At 47.8% G+C, this 21086-nt stretch overlaps 1 protein-coding gene across 7 annotated transcripts in view; it reads left to right on the top strand.

Moving 5' to 3' along the window:
- The window catches only part of Epb41l4b (erythrocyte membrane protein band 4.1 like 4B), a 149035-nt gene that overhangs the window by 41903 nt on the left and 86046 nt on the right, over nt 1-21086 (top strand). For all 7 annotated transcript variants that reach the window (XM_041656991.1, XM_041656992.1, XM_041656994.1 and 4 more), the window contains exons 2-6: nt 3406-3510; nt 15443-15485; nt 16238-16316; nt 18278-18322; nt 20478-20530. In XM_041656991.1, the coding sequence (XP_041512925.1) occupies nt 3406-3510; nt 15443-15485; nt 16238-16316; nt 18278-18322; nt 20478-20530 (325 nt within the window). The remainder of the gene's footprint in view (nt 1-3405; nt 3511-15442; nt 15486-16237; nt 16317-18277; nt 18323-20477; nt 20531-21086) is intronic.

Raw genomic sequence — 21086 nt, 5'->3', positions numbered from 1 at the left:
TTGGAACCCAGGACCTTGTGATGTTGTTTTTGCCCTCTACCGTGAAGCTTCATCCAAGTGTGTATCCTAGACAGTGTGTTCGTGTGTTTTGACCTTGCATTTTCTAAGACAGTCTCTTCGAACCTAGGGTTGCCTCTCCATACCCTATCTCCTCTCCTTCCTATACTAGTATTAGGGTATTTTTCATGATGGGGTTCCTAGAGGTTTTTTTCTAGACTAGATTTTGTGGAAAGACTGTAGCAATTTGTTGACTCAGGAAGTGGGATGTTCTGCCATGGAGACACAGTGCCTGGTTACCTGATGGGATGGGAGTTGCCATTCTGCAGTCACTCAGACTGAAATATTGATGTTGCAGCATCCTCATTTCTGATTATTTGACATATTGAAATTCTTCAATAAAGGAAACATGCATTTAGTATGTTAATAGCTTTACTGGGATTCACATGGTGTTCATCACCTTCTAAGTGTGCAGTCCAGAAGCTTTTAGTAGATGCAAAATTGTAACTGGAAGTTTCTCTCCCCCATGTCAGTTCCTGAATAACCACTTTGAGGCTTAATATTGGTTACAAACTGTTTGGTCAATGGCTCAGACTTATTACTAACTAGCTTTTACATCTTAAATTAACCAATTTCAGTTAGTCTATATTTTATTACGAGGCATGAGGCTTGTTACCTCACATCTTGCTTCTCTAGCTGCTGGCCTCTCCTAGACTCTGCCTTCTTTTTCCCTTTATCTTTGCTTGGATTTCCTGCCTGGCTCTATTCTGCCTGACTATTGGCTAAATCAGCTTCTTTATTAACTAATGGTAATAAAATATATTCATAGCTTACTGAGGGCATCCCATAGCATATCCTCTTTTCTGTCTAATTAAAAAAGAAGGTTTTATCTTTAACATATGTAAAATTACATATAACAAAACAGGTATCAAGCAAGAATTATAGTTACAATATTTAGTCTATTTGTATTTGGCAAAATTAAAGAAAATACTCCACCTATTCTATTTTTTGTGCCTAAAGTTTCATATCTAATTTATCTCTTATCATAACTAAGGAAAACTATAATTATAACTATCTAGTCTTCAACTCCATCCAAGATCCCAGAAGGATATAATATTACCTGAGTAACGGAGAAGTGTATTGTAAGCAATTTCTAATACTCTAGAAATGACAGAGATATCTGATTGCCTGAACAGTCACCCAAAGTTCTTCTGTAACATTGGGGCATCCATCTTCAGCCTATTGGCCTAGAGTTTTGGAAGACTTCCCAGTGAAGCAGGAAATTTGAAGCTGTCCCACCTAAATTGGGAGTTTGTCACTCATTTTCTGAGTCTATCTGTGTGGTAGCATACATCGGTATTCCAGTCCTTTTCATGGTGTAGTAATAGTCTACCAAATGAATATTCTGTATTTTGATCCATTGATGGCCATTTCAGTAGTTCCTGCCTTCTCGGTATAAATGAATAAAGCTGCAAACATCCATGGGCAGCATTTTCATGAGCATGCATTTTTATTTTTCCTGGATATATGCCTCGAGACAGAACTCCAGGACGTGTGCTCATCTGAAGGTCACCATTGCAGGAGGTGATGGAGCCTTTTCCAGGGTGGTTGCAGTCTGTTGCTCCGTCAGCGGTCTATGAGGAGTGCAGCGTGTCCAGCACTTGGCCTTAGGTCTTGTCTTCCGTGGCCATCTGAGTGGGCTTGGAACGGGGTCTGCTTGTTGCTGTGGTTTGCCTGTTCCTGTGGCTGCTGATGCTTCACCTTTCCAGGTGTCTATTGGACCCTGGCATGTCTTCAGAACACTGTATGCACCCTTCTGCTGGCTCTCAATTGGATACTTGTCATTATGGAATTGGAATAATTCTTTTATTTTTTTTTCTGGATAAAAGTCTCTAATCAGACACAGTTGGCCCTTTGCATCCTTGTCTGGAGCCGAATGACTGACAAAGAACTGCATCAGTACTGAACACATATAGATGCTTCTATACATTCTCCACGTTAGGTCATTGTCTAGACAGCACCGTGGAGCAAGAACAGCTCTTCACATAACATCTGTGCTGTCTCAGGTGTCATGAGTCCTCCGGAGGATTTAAGTCATGTGAGAGGATGTGCATAGCTTACTCGCCATGTGTATGAGGGATTTGAGCATCTGTGCATTTGGGTCTTCTTGAATGGTGTTGGAACATTTTCCCCATGGGCTGGGGTGACGACGATATATGATTTACAAACTTCTCCCATGTTCTAAATTGCCTTTGCGAGTTTTTGACATCTTTGTGCCTTTGAAGTACTGAAGCTTCGCTCGTGAATATACAGTTAGTTCATTGTTGCTCTGGTTACTTGGCTCAGACTGTTGATGGCATCTCCCGTCAACCACCCCCTCAGCCATGCTCATGAAGTGCCTGCGTATCGTTGAACGTTTCATAGTTCTCTCTCTTCTACTGAGGCCGGGTCCGTCTTGAGTTGATTTGTGTGTTCACTACTACCTGCTCTTCCCTACAGGGGAGGGTCAGGTGATGTCAGCTGCTTCCCCATTGATTGCCTGTGTTTGTAATAAGGAGCTGGCTCCCCAGTCACTGGACGGAGTTGCTGTTTGTTTTCTTTGTCAGTGTTTTCTCTGACACCTAGCTTAAATGTGTTTGCCGTGGTGTAGATTGCATCAGACACACACGCCTGCATTCTGCTTCCATGGGTACTAATAAGCCTCCTCGTTAGCTAAAGGTCTGAGTCTTCTTGCAGTAGCTTTCTGTTGGAGATCTCTGTCTTCCTAAAAGGAGGCGGGGGAAAGCATCTGCCACCAGCCTGTTTTGCAAGGCAGAGGGAGAAGCCTGAGCTGTGGCTTTCCAAGGTCACGCCTGTTTCTAAGTAGCGGGTGTGGCCGCTGCATCTGCCTCTCTTCTCGTGTTCGTGCTCCATCTGCAAACCACACAGAACCCTGGAGTGAACCTGGGCTTTGGGTTGAGTCCTAGCTGGATGGCTGCGCACTGTGACAGGTCTTCTCTTTTCCCCGGGCTTTGGTTGATTGCCCTGTAAAAGCAGAGGACTGGCCAAGCCATTTGACAGGAACTAGCACAGTTGTTAAGGTGGCCTGCCTTGACAGCCAGGTGTGGCTGTGCTGGAGGAGAGCCCGTAACACCTCTTTGTGGGTTGCCTGGTCTGGACAAAGCTTCCTACCGAAAGGTCATGCATCCAGACAGCCTCCTTCTTGTAAGGAGAGAAGGGTGGACAGTGTAATCTCATAGGAACCCATGGGATTTGAGTGTCTTTAATTCTTACTTAACTTAAATAAGACTAGTTATTTACAAAGTTGTATGTATGTATGCAATTTATGGAGAGAAAAGGATTCTTAAAAATATTGTTTCTTATCCATCTATCATACCCTTAATTTTCATGTCCCTGTTTGTCTTCCAGAAACATGCCAAAGGCCAGGATTTGTTCGACCAGATCGTGTACCACTTGGACCTGGTGGAAACCGATTATTTTGGTCTGCAGTTCCTCGACTCTGCCCAGGTCACGGTACGTCTTGCTGGGATTCATTTTGAGAACGATTGGCTCTTCACGCTAACGGCAGTGCCACAGGCGCTCCACACTGACCGGGGAAAGAGTGAAACCGAGATGGTGTGCCAGAGATGAGCTTGGCAGGTGGTGCTGGTGCCCGAATGAAGTGCATGCTGGCTGCTTGTCAGCTCCTCCTACCCTCGAGGTAGCCACTGACCAGGAGGCTGCGCCCGGAATGTCTTCCGGAAACATGGCTGAACACGAGGGCACACGATAGGCGCAGGGCTAATGTAGGGGTGGAAGGAGAAATCACTTTGATATCTTCTCAGTGGTGGCTGAAGAGGATCCATCACCTTCTGGCGGAACCCGGGTGGGAAGACAGCAGGTGCTGTGAGCACAGCTGAAGGGGAGGGGGCCTTCAGGGACCTGTCAGAGTAGGCCTTGGCTCTTGGAGCTGATGGGAAGTCAGAAAAGACTCACCTCGCCCTCTGGAGACAGATGCTCGAGCTAATGACCTCCACACAGCTCAGTGCAGGTCTTTCTTTTAAACTAATTATTTATTTTTTTACAACACTATTTTATGCTGGAAGGGTATTCTGTCCATGCCTATGTCTCTGCACCACGTGCCTGCAGTGGCCGAGGCCAGAGAGGGCGTTGGAGCCTCTGGGACTGGAGTTACAGATGTTTGTGAGCACCGTGTGGGTGCTGGGAACCCAGGTCCTCTGAAAGAGCAGCCAGTGCTGCTGACCCCTGAGCGTCTGTCCAGCCCTAGCACTTCTTTTTCTAAGAGCAGGAGTGACTTTGCAGAGCTTCTTCCCAACAAGATACCCCTTTGGGTTTCAAAGACGATGCATCCAGCACTCCAAATGTGTTTGCTAAGTTGACTGTCACACACCGGGCCCTATTCTTAGCGTGGATGAGAAGGTGGTGGATACCTTGGATGGACTTAGCATGGCAGGTGGTGGAGAGTTAAGGCTAATTAAGGATCCAGGGAGACGGATCCGCAGTGCAGATGTGAGGGCACGAGTTTCCGGGTTGGGATTTCCTCACCGTGTCAAGCAGTGTGTTAAGGCATGACACTGCATCCCTGGGGGAGGCGGAGAGAGTCCCTCACCCGTGCTAAGAGTTGCAGCCCTGTAGCTTGCTGCTCATCCAGCCTAGTTGATCTGCGAGCTCTGGGCCCTGTGATAAAGCCTGGCTCCACAAACAAGGTGAAGAGTGACTGAGGAGTAAGCCCATCAGCCTCTACCCACCACATGCATCCCTGTGTGCACGTGTGTGCGTGTGCACGGGCGCACACCTACCACACACAGACTAAAACTAGAAGTGTGGGTCAGGAGGAATAGGCTGCTGGGTGAGACGGCGCCTCGGAAGCTGGGTTTTCCGGGAATGTGTCTGAGCTGGAGGGCTGAGGCTCTTCGTACGTGGAAGAAGACACTTAGCAGATGTTTCCTGGGGAGAGCTATAAGATGATGTAGCTGCAGCTGTTCAAAACTGGTGCCTGGCAAATGGGTTTGCGGGAGACTCTTGGGGAGATGCTGAGCCCTGAGGTGATGGAATCTGGCTGTTGGTGCTCCTGGCTGCATCGTCCTGAGGAGGGATCCCTTGGGTGTCTGTGCACCCGGGCACCACTGCTTCCCTTTGTACCTTAGGGCTTCTGTCTGCTCTCAGTAGAGTCCCTGCCTTGCAACAACTGTTGCCTGCTTGACTGTCTGAGTCCTTTGTTTCTCAGCTGGAGCTTCCCTTTCCCCGTGAGTTCCAGGGAGGCATCCTACCCTCTCCTTTTCTGTCTCCCTAGCCCCGTCTACTTCCTTAAAATTGAGTGTCTGCCCTCTGCCCTCATGGCCTTCACATCCATCCAGGCTTCTTTATTTTTTTCTTCACCTGGGTGAACTTAGGACTCGCCTTGCTGACTCCGACCATATTCTAGAGACCCCGTTTCTCTCATTTAAACCTCATTTCGGCAAACCTCACAGATTCCTTTGTTCCTGTCCTTCTGACCCATCTCCCACTCCCCAGGCTCCTCTTTTCTCTGCCTTCTTCCCTGCCCTAGAGTGACTAGGCAGTGGTCCCCACTCAGTTGGTCCCCACTCAGTTTTTGGTTCTCCTGCCCCCATGCTGTTCTCTGACCTCCCTTGGAACCACACCCATCTGTTTTCCCTGTGGCTTCTCCCAGGCTGCTGAGCATTCCTGGAGATGAGCGCCTATGTCTTTTGTGTGCAGCAGAGATCACAGGTTCAGCCAAGTCCAAGCCTCCAAGCTGTGTGTCAGGAGTGCGAGCTTCTCACAGGTGTCCAGGTGCCGTTGGTTCCTTTTCTGGCTCCTACCACAGAATTCGAGTCCTAGCCTCACCAATTCTGTCTAACAGCTGTTCTCCTGCAGAGGAGACGGAGGCCATCTGCCCCAAACTCCTGTGCTTTTTGCCCTGTATCTCCAAGCCTCTCTTCCTGTCTATCCTTACTCCATTTTGGGGTAAAGGAGTCGGCTTGCCTTTGCATCTTCCTTCTGCAGTGGCACCCACAGTTCCTTTCCGGTCGCTTCCTGAGAACCACTGTCTTTCTTTAGGGTTGCTACTGCTGCGATGAAACACTATGACCAAAAGCAACATGGGGAGGGAAAGAGTTTATTTTTTTCACACTTCCATGTAACAGTTCATCATCCAAAGCAGTGAGGGCAGGAAGTCAAGCAGGGCAGGAACCTGGAGGCAGGAGCTGATGCAGCAGCCTTGGAGGGAGGTGCTGCTGCTTACTGGCTTGCTCAGCTGCTTTCTTGTAGAACCCAGGGCCACCAGCCCAGGGATGGCACCACTCACAATGGACTGGGTCCTCCCTGACCAATCACTAATTAAGAAAATGCCTTCCAGCCAGATCTTACAGAGGCCTTTTCTCAATTGAGGCTCCCTCCTCTCTGACGACTCTAGCTTGGGTCAAGTTGGTATAAGACCAGCCAGCGCAACCGTGTTCAGAGTTGTGCTTGGCATCCCCTGACCACCCTAGCCTCTGATACCCTTTAGCCCCTCACGTCCCCCAAACTCATCTCTGTTCTGCCTTAGGTGGATGGTGCTTTTCATTAGATCTACAGTCCTGGGGCTGGGACCAGTTCTGGGCCCTATTCCTGGTTCTGACCCATCTGGTGGCCTTTGGATAAGCTGTCTTTTCTCTCTCGACTTCAGTTTCCTCACCTGGTAAAGTGAAGTTTGTCCCCTCAAACTTAAGAGCTCTCGGTCTCGATGGCCAGTAACTAGTCTGCAGGTGTGTCTGCTCCAGGTCTAGCTGGAGGAGCCCAGCTAGAAAGATGTCTCTTTTCTCTATGGAACCAAGGGCCCTGTTGGCTTGCCACCATGTCCTCATCCCCAGGTCTACAGCCGCTTAGCTTCCTGGAAGGCTTTGGATGTGATTCTCTGATGAAAGGCTTTGCCACGAAGCCCTGCTGACTTGGCTGGCAGGCGGTTCCATCTCTGTGCCCTTTCACTGTGGAGCAGGAGGGATGTTCACAGCAGGGCTCAGGTGTCCTGCCCAGACTAGACACCTGCAGACATCTTGGCTCTGCTGGTCCTGAAGCTGCTCCGGCGTCTTCCTCTGCAGATGTGAGAGACTTCTGTGAGGCAGGTGTGAGATCCCATCTGACTTCAAGTCCAAGGACGTCAGAGGTGCGCTGCTGCCTCCAGGGTCCTTCCTATTACCCTGATCCTTGCTTTTTCAGTTGATGCCATCGCAGACTGGTCCTGATGGTGCCAGCCTGTGTCTGTGCCATTTCACTGGGCCCCTCCCCAACAGATATGTCTCCCTCTACTTAAACTTCTGGGTGTCTCTCTGATCATCTCTGCAGACTAGCTCGTGGCTCATGAAGTGTTTCCTTAGCTCTCTGAACATTTTTCCTCTATGTAAACCTTGGAGCTCATTTGCCTCCTCTGAAGCCTTATTACGTGTCTTTGGGTTTGGTATTTGTAGATATAAACAAATGGGGCTGGGGGCGTGGCTCGGCAGTTAAGAACACTTCCAGTTCTTTCAGAGAACCAGGGTTTGGTCCCAGCATCCACATGGCAGTGGTTACTCCAGTCCTAGAGGATCTCTTCTGGTCTGTGGTACATCATATATGCAGGCACTCATCATACAGATAAAAAGAAAGATAAGTAGATCTTTCTGACTACCTCCTGAGACTTAATGACTTTCTCTTCGTTTTGGGGGGAGCAAGGCACATACCCACTAGCAGCTATCGTAGAGAGGCATTTGTAGTTCTTTTCATGTGGTGGGGCGCATTTTGGCCTTGACGAATCACTTGGTAGCACAACTGAAGTTTTCTATTTCAGGTATATGTTCCTGCTTGGGCACACTGTATGCTTGAGCCTTGGGTGTTCCTGTCTGTATGGTGTGTGCTTTGTGTGTGTGTGTGTGTGTGTGTGTGTGTGCGTGTGTGTGTGTGTGGTGTATGCGTGCTAATAATATGTACAGGCTTCATAGAGAAGAAAAGGTTTAAACATCTTCCGGGACGTGCTTGTGGGTCTCTGTATGTTTATCTCATACTGCAGTAGCAAGATGCTTGATTCAGGGTACTTTACAAGGGAAACAGGTTTACTTACCGCACTGTCTTAGACTCTGAAAGTCCAATAGGAAGTGGCTGTATCTGCATGTCTTCCAAGAGAGGTCATAATACATTAGAAAACCAGAAGGGGAAGAGGTTGCCTGTAGAAGAGGCCATGGGTACGGGGTGGTTTTGCTTTAGAATGGATTCAGTCCCCAGGATCTTAGCCTGGTGAAGATGGAACTCAGTAACCTATTTTATTCCCACCAGGCTCTGCCTCTTAAAGTTTCCAGGACCTCAGCACCACTACACTAGAGACCAAGCCTCCAGCACCCAAGCCTTGGGGGCAAACCTTAGCCAGACCATAGCAGCCTCTTCTCTCCAGCTGGTTCGGATTTGGGAGGGACACAAAGTCACCAAGGTGATTGCACCCAGACGATGCAGCTGGTGGAAGCGACAGATCTGCCATACCTGTGGGGGATTTCAGAAACCCTATAGAGAGTCTTCCCAGAAGGCTGCTGGGTATTACTGATGTTCACAGGGGCTGGGAGGTGATCAGATGCCATGGTGTTTCTGGGAAGGAAGGAGCAGTAGACGGGACACTGGGAAGGAATGATACATTGGAGAGGGCATATTGCCTCACATTTGAGGCTCCCTCAAATATTCCCATCCCCACCCAGCCCCTAACACAAGCACCCCAGGGCTGGCTGTGCTTGGGCATTGGGCACAGTTCTGTGTATACCAAGCTTATCTCCCCAGCTCCTTGAAAAGAGCCAAGCCTGGTTTCCATGGTACCCTGCCCAGCCCTGAAGCAACTGTCAAATCCTGTTGGCATCACCTATTTTTAGCAGTTGGAGCTGGGACCTCCTGTTTCCCTTTTCCATGTCATTTAGGAAGGCCACCCAGGGACCCACTCTGCAGGACTCTGCAGATCTGCACTTGGGATCAACGTAGAGAAGAGGTTGGGAGCGTGAGTTTATATAACCAAGCTTTCTGCAGAGAGCCAGGGCCTATGGCATGTGCTCCCGGCCTTTCTGCTTGCTACCTGCTTACGGTAGCTGCTGTTGACTGGGGTCCCACTCTGATCTAGCATTAATGACTTCTCTTCAGCGTCCATCATCCAGCTATAAAGCTGACCGCAAAGTCGGCCCATTTTACAGGGGAATGAATCTAAGGCTAAGAGACATTAGAAACTTTGTAAACAATAGAGTAAGGACAAAGCCGGGATCCAAAATTTGATCTTACTCCAAAGTCCAGTACTTTGCACAGTAAATACAGAGAAGTGCATGCACGCGCGCACACACGTTCACACACACACACAAATGGGAAGAGAACATTTGTCAACCTTGACTCAGGGCATACCAGGGCCAGCCTCTTTGGTTGCAGACATGAGCTAGACTTTGTACCTGCCGGGTGCATTCTGGTCAGGGAGACAGATAGGTGTTTCCCATGGAGGACACTGGGGTCAGCCCTCCAACAGGCAGTGGCTAGGCCCACAGAGGAGAGACCTGAGCATCAGATAAAGCAGAAGATGAGGAGTGGGCATTGATGTGTCAACGGACTTGAAGAGGAGTTTTCCAAGCAGAGGGGAGGCAGGGATTTAGGACAGGACTTGAAGCAACAGTTTTGACGGGAGAGGTGTCTCCCTTCCCATCCAAGGGGCAGGTGTTGTATGGGACATGTGTAGCCGGGGGTCTCCCTCACTGACCCCTTCCCAACAGGAACAGGGGTTTATTGATGGCATTGATATTCATTCTGCAGCATGAAATCCAGGGAAGCCAATTTTGGCCTTTCCTCCAGGATAGTCCAGGCGCTGTTTTTCTGTTCTTTACGACTGTGAATCCGGCAACTAAGAGGCAGGCCTGCGCAGCAGAGTTGACACCCAGATGTGGTGGCCGCTGGAGATGCTGCAGTGCTCCCTGGCTCCATGCTACCAGTGTCTCAGAAGGTCATTACAAGTACCTGTGCCAACACTACTGTGCCTCATGACACTCTGGAGCAGCGCTGGGGCTGTAGCTCAGGGGTGAAGAATTTGCCAACACATAGAAGGCCCTGGGTTTGAGCACTCACTACGAAAGAAGGAAGGAAGGAGGGAGGGAGGAAGGGAGGGAAGGAGGGAGGAAAGAAAGAAAGAAAGGAAAGAAAGGGCTGTGTATAAATGTGATATGTGGGTATCTGTGTAACTATTGCAGAAGACCAGACAGCACCTCTTCCTTCCAGCTGTTGAAGTGGTTGATCCCACACATATACTGGGGGCCAGCATATGTTGAGAAGATGAAGCAGGGGCAAGTGAGAGGCTTACTCAGGACCACATACCAGAAGGTTGCAGAGCAGGAAAGGAACTCTGATCTTCTGCCTCCACGTGTGGCAGACTAGAGAAGCATCCCATAGACTGAAGAAGGTCAACAGACTTCCAGTAGCCTGTCCCTGACTCCGCGGTGAGGGGAGGGTCCACAGGGCAGAGAGCGGTGCTCAGTGGGAAGCTGTTGCAGGGAGACCTAGGCTCATCCCCAAGGAAGTCTCACATCAACACTCTGAGTTTGGTGGGCTCCATTCTGGATGAAGAGGAAGGGTGACCCCTCCTGCATGTAGAGATGGTGCTTAGCACCGATTTGGATTGTGGTAGGTCTTGCGTTGGGGACACTGACACTAACAGTGAGTTGAAATCCCATCCTAGTCTCTTAATTCCCCTATCCCCAGCCCTGAATCAGAATTGGAGAGTGAACCCCAAGTGTTCTTTCCGTCCCTTCTCTCTTCATCCTGTGGATATGATTTCCTCTTCAGACCCCTTCTGGCTCCTATATCAAGGCAAACTACAAACGCCTGATAAGCCAAGGAAATTTCTAACTACTAGCCCATGAGTCCCATGGCTCAGCCTTTGTGGTGGGATACTAGATTCTAAAAGTCCGATCACTCAGTCTTCACGGCGGGATACTAGATTCTAAAAGTCCCATCACCCAGCCTTCATGGCAAGGGCTCTGTGAACAGAGACTTCAGACTCTTTAACCTCTGAGCTTCAGTGCTTCCCCTGAGGACTCCAATCATTAAATTCTCCAGCCAGCCTATGCCGGTCGCATCTCCGGAGCCGATGCTCCAGGAGAACAGATGGTCTCTGCCAGGATCACATCCCACATCTTGATTTATGGAAAGAGCTTGCCAGATGGACCGGCACGACAGATTCAGACAAGAAATCACCTTGCTAACACCCGCGAGAGGTCTGAGCTCGGTGTCCTGCCATCTGAACTCAGAAACGCATCGGTCTGCTGACAGTGACTGGTTTAATGGTCTGCAAAGGAGCTCGGGCTGTCTGCTGTCATCTTCGCTGATGCTGGTCTGCTTTGTTTAGCTAAGATACGGAGGAACATGCCTGACAGGACTTGCTGCCCCTGGTGCAGCTCTCAAGCTGATGTAGGATACAAGTTTTTAAGTGTCAGGTCTGGCTTTTGTTGCCCTGGTATTCAAGTCACAGGGTGTGGGGTTCTGGGGGGATGCCGCACCAGTGATCAGCAGCTAGTAAGCCTTTGCAGCTGTGAAGAAAGCCAGGTCATTTTGAGCTGGTTGGACACAAGATAGTCTTTATCATCTCTATTTCAGGGTAGTGAGTAGTTTTCTTGTTGCCTCTGAGGAAGCCACCAACTCCTGTTCTGAAAAGCCCCATGAGTCAAGGAGCTCAGAATAAGGATGTCACTTTGGATTCCTTTCTTGACTTCCAAAGCACCAGGTATTTCATGGTCTCATTCTTTGCAAGCCCCGCTTTAGATACAAATGATGAAGCCCCATAAAGACAGATAAAGGGAGCCCCATTAGCAGTGTGGCCCCAGGATGGAGCTGGCTGCTGCCCGTAAGAGCATCTGGCATCCATCTGCCCTGATGTTAGCCTCAACTGTGGACATTTGGCCATTTCACCTCCTGGACTGGCCCATAAACCCTGGCATTGCTTGAGGTTTTTTATAGAGCTCGCATAGAGCCGTGGACATTTTACGTTCCATAGGGCATCTTCCTGTAGAGGAGGATATAGAAGACTGAGTGGTAAGTATGGAACAGGCACACCAGGCGCATCTGTGCAATGGATGCTTTGCAAATGTGCCTGGTGGCTCTTGGGTGACTCCTGGGTACCAGCTTCTTTATTTTAGCTCATCCAGCATTGTAATGGACAATCAGAGTTTCCTTCAGGCCAAGGAAGCCACACAAGTTGGGCTTGGATGGAGATGAGGGTCAGCAGTGGAAGGAGAGGGAAGGTGGTTTTGAACTTGATCTACTCAGAATAATAATAAGGAAACCCGAGAAAGGAAAGAAAAGGGTGGGTTCCTCTAAGCTGTGAGTGTCTGGAGCTGCTTTTACTAAAAGGCTCCCTGCAGGAGAGCTTTCTGTCCCTGGGAACTGTGAATTCATCTAAGCACAGGCTTGGTCATAGACATTAGCGTGATACATGGCAGAATATGCCTCTATCCTCTCTGTGTCTATCCTTCCCAGGATGAGATTAGGGGTTTTCGGCATGCTTAAGGGCAGTGGTGAGGTTTGATTCTTGTTCTGCAAATTCCTAATCAAAATTGCCTGGTACGGAGCTGAGGATGTAGCCTGGGTATTAGCGTGCTTACCTAGGATGCAGGAAGCTCTGGGTTGGATGCTCCTTACCGCGCAGTCTGGGTGTGCATTCCCAGCACTCAGGAGGTGGGAATAAGAGGATCAGAAGTTCATGGTCATCCTCAGGTACATGGAGAGGTTGAGACCAGCCTGGAATACATGGGATCCTGTCTCAGAAAACACATGTGTTTAGTAGGCAAACAGCAAATAAATACAAACTAGACAACCAGCCTCCCTGCCCCTAAATGATAATCTCATTAAAATAAAAGGCTCTTCAGAAAAGCAAAAGAAAATGATATTCATGTTATTATCACCCCTGTCTCCCTGCTCCAAATCCCCAACAGATCTTTCTGGACATGTCTGTACAGAAAATAGTCATTTTCTATACACAGGATCCTACCTGATTTATTTTTCTACCTTAGCATTGTGCTGTGGCTCTCTTGTCACGGCAGTAAATATCAGCCTACATCCTTTTAAAATAGTATTGCATTATACAGATGAGCCATTTTTGAATCCTGCCTTTGTTGGTGGGCATGTAGGTCACTGCCAATTCAAAGCTATCAACAATGAGATGTAGCATCCCAGCCATGTGCCTTTGAGATAGGCATCCTGCCGCGGCGATCCGCTTTTATTACCCCGCCTAGGCAGCGTGGAGATAACAAAGGCCTGCATCCTCCTCTCTGTAGCACTGCCCGCACGCTTATTGCGTCCTAATTCATCTGTTATGTGATTCTTTGTGTGTTTCCATATCCCCCCTCCTCCTACACAGCCCTCTCAGGCTTTGCAGTTAGGTGTGGAGTACACTGTGCTCATTCAGCCCCGCCCTTTCTCATTAGTAACACGTGCGTGGTGTCGATTGCTTCTGCGAGTCCCTGGCAGTCAGCGGAATTAGCCTCTGGTTAGAACAGCTGGAGAGAAGCCGACTTTGCCTGTTTCATTCCAGTTCTTTTTGTAACGGTGAAGTTCCCGTGTACATTGGGTTTGCTTTACAGTGATGGTGAGCATTGCCTCACTGCCCCTTCCCTTTCAAAAACAAGTCACACTGTGGGCTGGTGGAGCTGGCTTAGCAGTTAAGAGCAGTGGCCAATGTTCCAGAGGATTTCAATTTCCCGTACCCACATGGCAGCTCACTGCCATCTGAAACCTCAGTTCTGAGGAACCCAACACCCTCTTCTAGCCTTCTTGTGCACTCATGGTGCAGACTTGTGTGCACCTTGCAAGTGGAATTGTCTTACATATAACAAAATTATTTCGAAAGTCATGCTTCATATTTCTCGATCCAGTAAGAACAAGCTGAGTACCATACCTGGACCCCTCACAGGAAGCACAAAAGCCACCAGCCACATGGTCCCTTGCCATTAGGGTTTGATCTGAGAGACTCAGAGTGCAGATAGCCCCTGACTCACGACAGTTCAGCTTTATAACGCTATGAGAGTGATAGCAACCAGACCGCAGGTTGTGATTTTGACCTTTCCTGGGTTGTTGATGGTGAGTGCTGTTCTGTCTTGAGATCCCAGGTACAACCATGCAATCATAGGCATAACACTCCATGGTCTGCCATGTACCCAACTGGGATACAGAGGCCAGGGGGATAAAATGCATTTTTAATTCACAATGTCTTCTCGTTAGGATGGCTTTATCTGGATGTTATACCTCTCTGGTGTTCTCATATGTAGCTTTCTGTAGAAGTTCAGCTCCTGAGCATATGTCAACAGTTTTGACATAAATGTTTAGATGAGGGAAATGGCTCTGTAACCTCCTTAAGCAGATAAAACTGAAGTAGATTATATGAGACGTATGAGGAGCAGTTGAAATCCTTGCTGGCCACAGCGGAACCATCTGCCTGTCTTTCTGTCAGTGGTGGGGGTTGGGAGTGTAAGGGAGTGAGGGCTCCCTTACTTTGTTTTCCTGATTCCAGAGTTGAGGGAGTGAGAACCACAAGGCAGGTGTGTAACCAACGCTTAGCCAACAAATGGGAGTTTGTGCTCTCTGGAGACCCAGAGTCACCAGGGAAGATCAGCAGCATAGTGCACCATCAGTAACGTCAGCAACCTAGAAGTTTTAGAAGGGACTTTACAGGTCAAACTTTTAGGGGTTTCAGAGCTTGCTGAACTCCTTAAAAGCTTGGGAATGTTTGGCTGCAAGAAAAATGCACTTCCATGTCCGAGCAAACTATTTATTTGGTTTTCCGTTTACATGTGTGGCTTGTGTGCGCATGCATATTTGCGTGTGTATGGGCACATGTGGAGGGTTGATATTGCTTTGTCACCTCATTCATTGAGGCAGGGTCTCTCAATCAAACCCAAAGCTCACTGATACTGCTAATCTCATCAGCTAGCTTACTCTGGGAATCCTCTCTCTGCCTTCCTAAATCGGAATTACAGGTTACTACTCCACCTACCTGGCTTTTATACAGGTTCCAGGGATCCAAACTCCTATCCCTAGAGCAGGTGCTTTACATGTTTGTTTATTTTTATTTTATGTGTATGGGTGTTTTGCCTGAATATGTATGCCACGCACCATGTGAGTACAATGCCCACAGATGTCAGAAGAGGGCTTTGAATGCCTGCTTTACAGACGGTTGTGAGTCGCCGGGTGGATGCTGGGAAATCTAAACTGGGTTCTCAGGAAGAACAGCCAGTGTTCTTAACTACTGAGCCACCTCTCCGGGCACGAATTTTTAATACCATACCTAGCTGTGTCAGATCTCCAGTGAGGAGTTCAAGATCTGACTCAGTCTCAGGTCTCTGTGAGTGGAACCACCCGGGTTTGTAGCACAGGGTGGGGTGGGGGGAGCTCTCGGGGCACGTACTTAGTTTCTAAGGAAACATTTTCTTTCTTTCAGCACTGGCTGGACCATTCGAAACCCATAAAGAAACAGATGAAAGGTAGGTCATTGCCTCCAGTCTGCTCACGTCTTTTCTTTCTTTTTTAAACCTGTCAGTAAACTCCTTTGGTAAGATGTTTGAGATCTTTTGATGTGTAAATAGATCCGATGTTAAATGGCTGGTTTCTACTTCCTTTAAACTGGCCAGAGAGTAGAACTTGAAAATTGAATGCGTATTTTGGGTAGATACTGAGCCCCACCTGTGCTCCCGGTTCACATCCGACGCCCCTGCCAATGAGAACTGACTGACTTACTATGCAGAAACCTGACACCCCCTTTCCTCATTTTCAAGTAAGTTTCAGATTCAGTACGGAGAGTAGGAAGCAGGAAGGCTCCAGCGCCTTCCTCACAGGTGTGGGAGCCATATTTCTCCAATGCTTATGCTTAGATCGTCTGGAAATTATATTCTCTTGAAAGTGCCTTAAAATATTTTTACTGTGTCTCCACCTCGCAGAACACTTTGCTGTTTTATCCGTCAGTTGCCTCCAGCCCGTTTTATACGTTGTAAAACGTGGGTGCCAGTTTGGAGTAACCCCATCAGAGATAGCGAAATGCCAGCTCTTTTTACCCACCCAGACCCTCAGGGATTTCTGCCAGAGTGGTGGTCCCCGCTAAACCCTCCTGGTCAACCTAAAAGTTCGGTTTCATTTTTCAACCTCCCGATGGAGCAGTGAGCTTACCGTCATTGGGATGTGTTGTTTCCTTTCGTCTGGTGGGAGACAAACATCTACCTTTCTGTCTCCAAATATTTAGTTGGACCTGCTTACGCTTTGCACTTTCGAGTCAAATACTATTCTTCGGAGCCAAACAACCTTCGAGAGGAGTTTACAAGGTAGGGCTTCACACAGACAATTCCAGTCAGTAGCCCCGCCCCCGCCAGACGAGGGGCGGGGTCTTTCCAGTGGGATGGCTAGCTTTGGTTTTTAGTCCTCTGTGTTACTAAGCAAAAGTTACTAGCACTTTCCCCAGGCTTCTCTACCCTCTTGAAAACCCACCAGTGTGCTTAATTTGATATTTTGCATAGGAATCAAATGAGGTGGATTTTTCTGGATCTTGGGGAAGTGATGGGTTCATGTATGGCATTTTATCTTTGTCTTCACTACAAAAACAAAACAAAACAAAAATGGAGATATTGTGAGAAGATTTTATTTATTTATTTATTTATTTATTTTTTGGTGTTGCAAAGCATTCTGATTGTTCCGGTAGAAGGAACTTTTCACTTCCTATAAGCGGCTCTGTCACCACAGATTTTGTTAGGACCCTCTTTATATATTTCTCAGCTCCGCTGCATATTTTTATGTCATAAATGCCTATGTTTATCTCTTGAATTTCAGAAGCAATAGAGAAGAATAAAGAGAATGTGAATAGGGGTTGGAGTGTGGAGCTTCCCCTCCGTCTGTGGAATGCTTTAGCGGGCTCTTGAGATCCCCAGAGTGCCCTCGTCACGGGGTTTGTGTGTGAGGCAGTGTAGCAGTAACTTGTGCATGGGTGGGTGGCCTACACTGGTGGTCAGCGACTTGGAGAGGACCTCCTAAGTGACATTTGAAAAGCTGTCACTAGTGCCCACGACAAGGGCCTGAGGGGCTTTTCCTGTTGGGTTCCCTATGAGAATCAGACCTTTCGGTCACATGGACACCATGCTCTTGTTGGTGCCAATACACGTCAGCGTCCTAAATTTCAGAAGTGGAAGGAAGTTCGGTTGTAGTTAAGGATCTATTGGGAAGCAGAAATCTTCCGGAATGAGGTAGAACCTTCAGCCTGCCTGCCCACTTTGATTTCTGGGTCATCCAAAGCGTATAGCCACTCCACAGAAAAGGACTGCCCACATGGCTTCCAAGGTTAGCTCATTAAGCAACTTCAGTATGTCTCTTTGGAAGTCCTTATAATATGTGTTGTCCCTAGTTGTCGCCGAAGCTAGTCATTTTTTAAGCCAGGAGTGTGAATCGAAAACATTGGGAAGTTTTTGAAAAAATGAGATTCCTGGGGACCACTCAAGTGTAGGATCCTGACTCCCTAGGCCTGGAGTGGAGTGTGGGAGGCTTTGGTTGGTACAAAGTGGTTCTGGTGCCCACATCTTCCTGGAAAGAAAAGACTTTTAGTTGAGATGAAGACATTTATTTTATTTTTTTTTGCTTGGTAAGCCTTCTTATGTTTTTCCTTCTTGTTTCTTATTATCACTGTAATTACCTGTAGTGTAATTTTGGGATTTGTGTGTGTGTGTGTGTGTGTGTGTTTGTATGTGACATGGTTTGCATGCGTATTTAGTTTGTTTCTTTTAAAGACAGAGTAAACACTTAAACTACAACCAGAAGAAAAGCCTGTGGTTTCCAGTAGACCCTGCAGTCAGCTGCAGACTTTTTGAGAGACTTCTGGAATCTGCTAGGTGTAGCTGGCCAGGTGCCAGCTCAGTGCCACCCTGCCCATTTTTCTTAGATGCATGGCTTGCCTTTTTTTTTTAATTCTCTGTGCCTGTTGAGCTAGTTTCTCCTGCACCAAAGCCATCCTGCAAGTAGCATCAGACTGCTTGATGTTGCATCCCTGCTCCATCCTACAAGTATCTTGCAAACTTCCGACATGCATTTCCCTGCCCAGCCCAGTGAGACCTAGGATGCCTTTCCACAGGCTCCGAAGGAGGCTCCTTCCTTGTTCATTTGGACTCCCTTTTGACAGCACAGAATGCCAGGGCATGTGCCGGGGGTGAGGTGTGGGGGATTTGTGACGGGAGGCTGGGGATTGGAGGTGGCTGGGAAAGGGAAGGGTTCCCCTCTGTTGACTTTTGTGTATGTTTGTCAGGTACCTGTTTGTTTTACAACTCAGGCATGACATTCTTTCTGGAAAGTAAGTATGCTTTTGTTCTAACTCTTAACCCCACATAGAGTATAGTATACCTCAGTAATTTGCTGTTTTAACTCTTCCACCCTGTATCCTCGTTACCAAATTAAATAAACAGTACCCCAGGTTGTAGCAAATGAGTCAGATACTTGAACCGCTATCATTTTTGTCCTTTTTTTTTTTTTTTTAATGATCTTCAAGTGTGTGCATTGAGTTTCTTGAATGATGTGTATTTGGGGACCACTGTCTCCCTGTCACATCACTGCCCCATTCGTGCTGGCTTCCCTTGTATTTGCAAGCCACATACATGTCCGCAGGTGTACATATACAGCTCCCACTCATTGCTGTCACATCGAAGCAATGTGAAGGGGTCTTTATCTGGCCCTGCTGGAAGAGCTCTAGGCTCCTCATCTCATTTCCTTTCCCATCTTAAAAATGCTATTGAAGCTCAAGGCATTGGGCTTATGGTGACCATTAGCAAAACACATTATCATGTTGTCACAAAACAGCATTATGTGGTTGGTGTTGAGGGAGCCTTCTTAGAGGAAGAAGGCTGACAAAACGGCTCAGCGGGTGAAGGCACCCAAGCCAGATAACCGGAGTTTGATCCCTAGGGCCTGAAAGTTAGGCTCTGACCTCCAAACACATGCTGTGGTATGTGCAATATCCCCTAACATCTGAGCACGTATGCACAATGGACACACACACACAACCTTATCTATTTATATGAATAAATAAATATAAGATTTTTTTCAAGTTAGCTTTAATCATTTTCCAATAAGAGTTATCGCATATTTTCTGTTACATTAAAAAAAAAACCTCTGTCTTTATTAAGTCTAAGAAGCAGTACCTGATGTTAATCAACAGGAATATTTTCTGATTTTGAATGTAATCTGAAGGAAATTTAATGGGTGATTTCTGCCATTTGTGGTGGCCCAGACATCTCATCACAGAGCTGGAGAGGCAGATGCAGGTGGATCTGAGTGAGTTTGAGGCCAGTCTGGTCTACCTAGTGAGTTCTAGGCCAGTCTGAGATACACAGTAAGACCCTGTCTCAAACAGCAAAACCAAATATGTCAGTTCTATAAATAAAAACTTAAATGTAACAAATAAGATGTAATATCCGTGTTTGCAAATTCTTAATAGGAAATGCACTGTAAAACTTTGAGTGACAGGTAGGCAATGGGATGGTAGACTCTGGTAGACTCTCCAGCGTATGCATTGGCCTTCCTCAGCCATGCAGTACAGTGTCTGGCTGACGTGTGCTGAGTATGTGTGCATTGTTACCGCTGTCAGCTCCGTGCTCACCACACTGAAGGCCCTGTCACTGTGGAACGTGTCTCCGGTTTGGAAAGCGTTGATGCCAGTACTTCCTCCATGGCTAGTGCTTTGCAGTTTCTCTCCACTCCCACCCAGCTGTTATCTTCTAACAGAGAGAGTGTTCTGAGCCCAGCACTGCCTCCTGTCGGCTGGAAGACTTTGGGCAAGATGCTGAGGACTCACTGTCTCATCTGGAAGATGAGAAATGGCGTGGGGTGCTGGCCAGACCCATCCTAAGAGTTTATAGACTACACATTGACTCAGCTGTATTACACATATGAGAAGACCTTAAGAACTAGGAAGCGCCGTGCCGTGTCCATCAATACAGTTCTCCTAGCCAGCCTTGGAATCTGCAGTAGCTCTGCCTCAGCTGGACCTGTTAGCATGCCCAGCTCAGCTAGTGGTCCTCGAAGTTGTAGACCCGCTGCTGGTGCGTGTCTGTTTACCCTCCTGGCTTTGTTTCAAGGAAGACTGAAGGCAGCTTGGAAAGACTAATGGACTGTATCCAGAGGAAATCAGTTTAAGCTAACGAGACAAACAGAAGGCTTCATTCTGCCTCCTAAACACCCCCAGGTCTTTTCGAGTTCAGTAGAAGTGTCTGCCTGGTTGGTAGAACGAATACTTGGATAGTTTTGTCATATGCAGGGAACTGCCCTGGGAAATTTGGAATGTGTATTAGTGCTCTTTAACATAGACACGGAAAATACAACCCACTAGCATCAGACACTACATAAACACTGCTCCCTTTTAAGGGTGTTTTTTACTATTATTTGTTACGTAGTTCCAAGTGGAGAGCTCCCTTGCAGTGCTAATTTCTTTTTCTTTTTTTTCTTTTCCCAAGACTGAAGTGTCCCTATGAAACGGCTGTGGAACTAGCTGCTCTCTGTCTGCAAGGTACATTCATCTTAAAGTTATTGCTTCCGTTTCAGTAAGAGAGAGTCTCCAGTATGCCAGGCCCAGTGTCCTGCTTTTTCCCAGGATGCAGAGTAAGATGGTGTGACCCCAGTCCCCAGGAGCTTAAATTCTGGTGACGAAGGCACACGGAGCATATGGCTGTTTTACTAGCAGCAGAGATACACAGGAGGCCTGGGAGAGGAGGGCCTTGGGGGGACGTGGAGAGGAGGGTGACTAGCAGAACCATGGGAAAATGTAAAGAGGAGGGGAGATGCAGCTTCTGCTTGGTGTGTGCACAGCCCTGGGTTCCATCCCTAGTACTTCAAGTCTGGGGTGGGGCTCGTGTAACGGGCTGTTACAGATCAAGGTTGGTTGGGTTTTTCTTTGTTTGTTTGTTTGCTTTTCGAGACAGGATTTCTCTGTGTAACAGCCCTGTCTGGAACTAGCTTTTGTAGACCAGGCTGGCCTCGAACTCACAGAGATCCGCCTGCCTATGCCTCCCAAGTGCTGGGATTAAAGATGTGTGCCACCACTGCCCGGCCCAGCGTATAGGTTG

Source organism: Microtus oregoni, unplaced genomic scaffold (assembly GCF_018167655.1).
Source record: "Microtus oregoni isolate MIOR12 unplaced genomic scaffold, Mior012 000008F_ref0000371, whole genome shotgun sequence".
Classification (NCBI taxonomy): domain Eukaryota; kingdom Metazoa; phylum Chordata; class Mammalia; order Rodentia; family Cricetidae; genus Microtus; species Microtus oregoni.
Note: the sequence above shows the minus strand (reverse complement) of the source record. Positions and strands in the feature narration are given on the sequence as shown.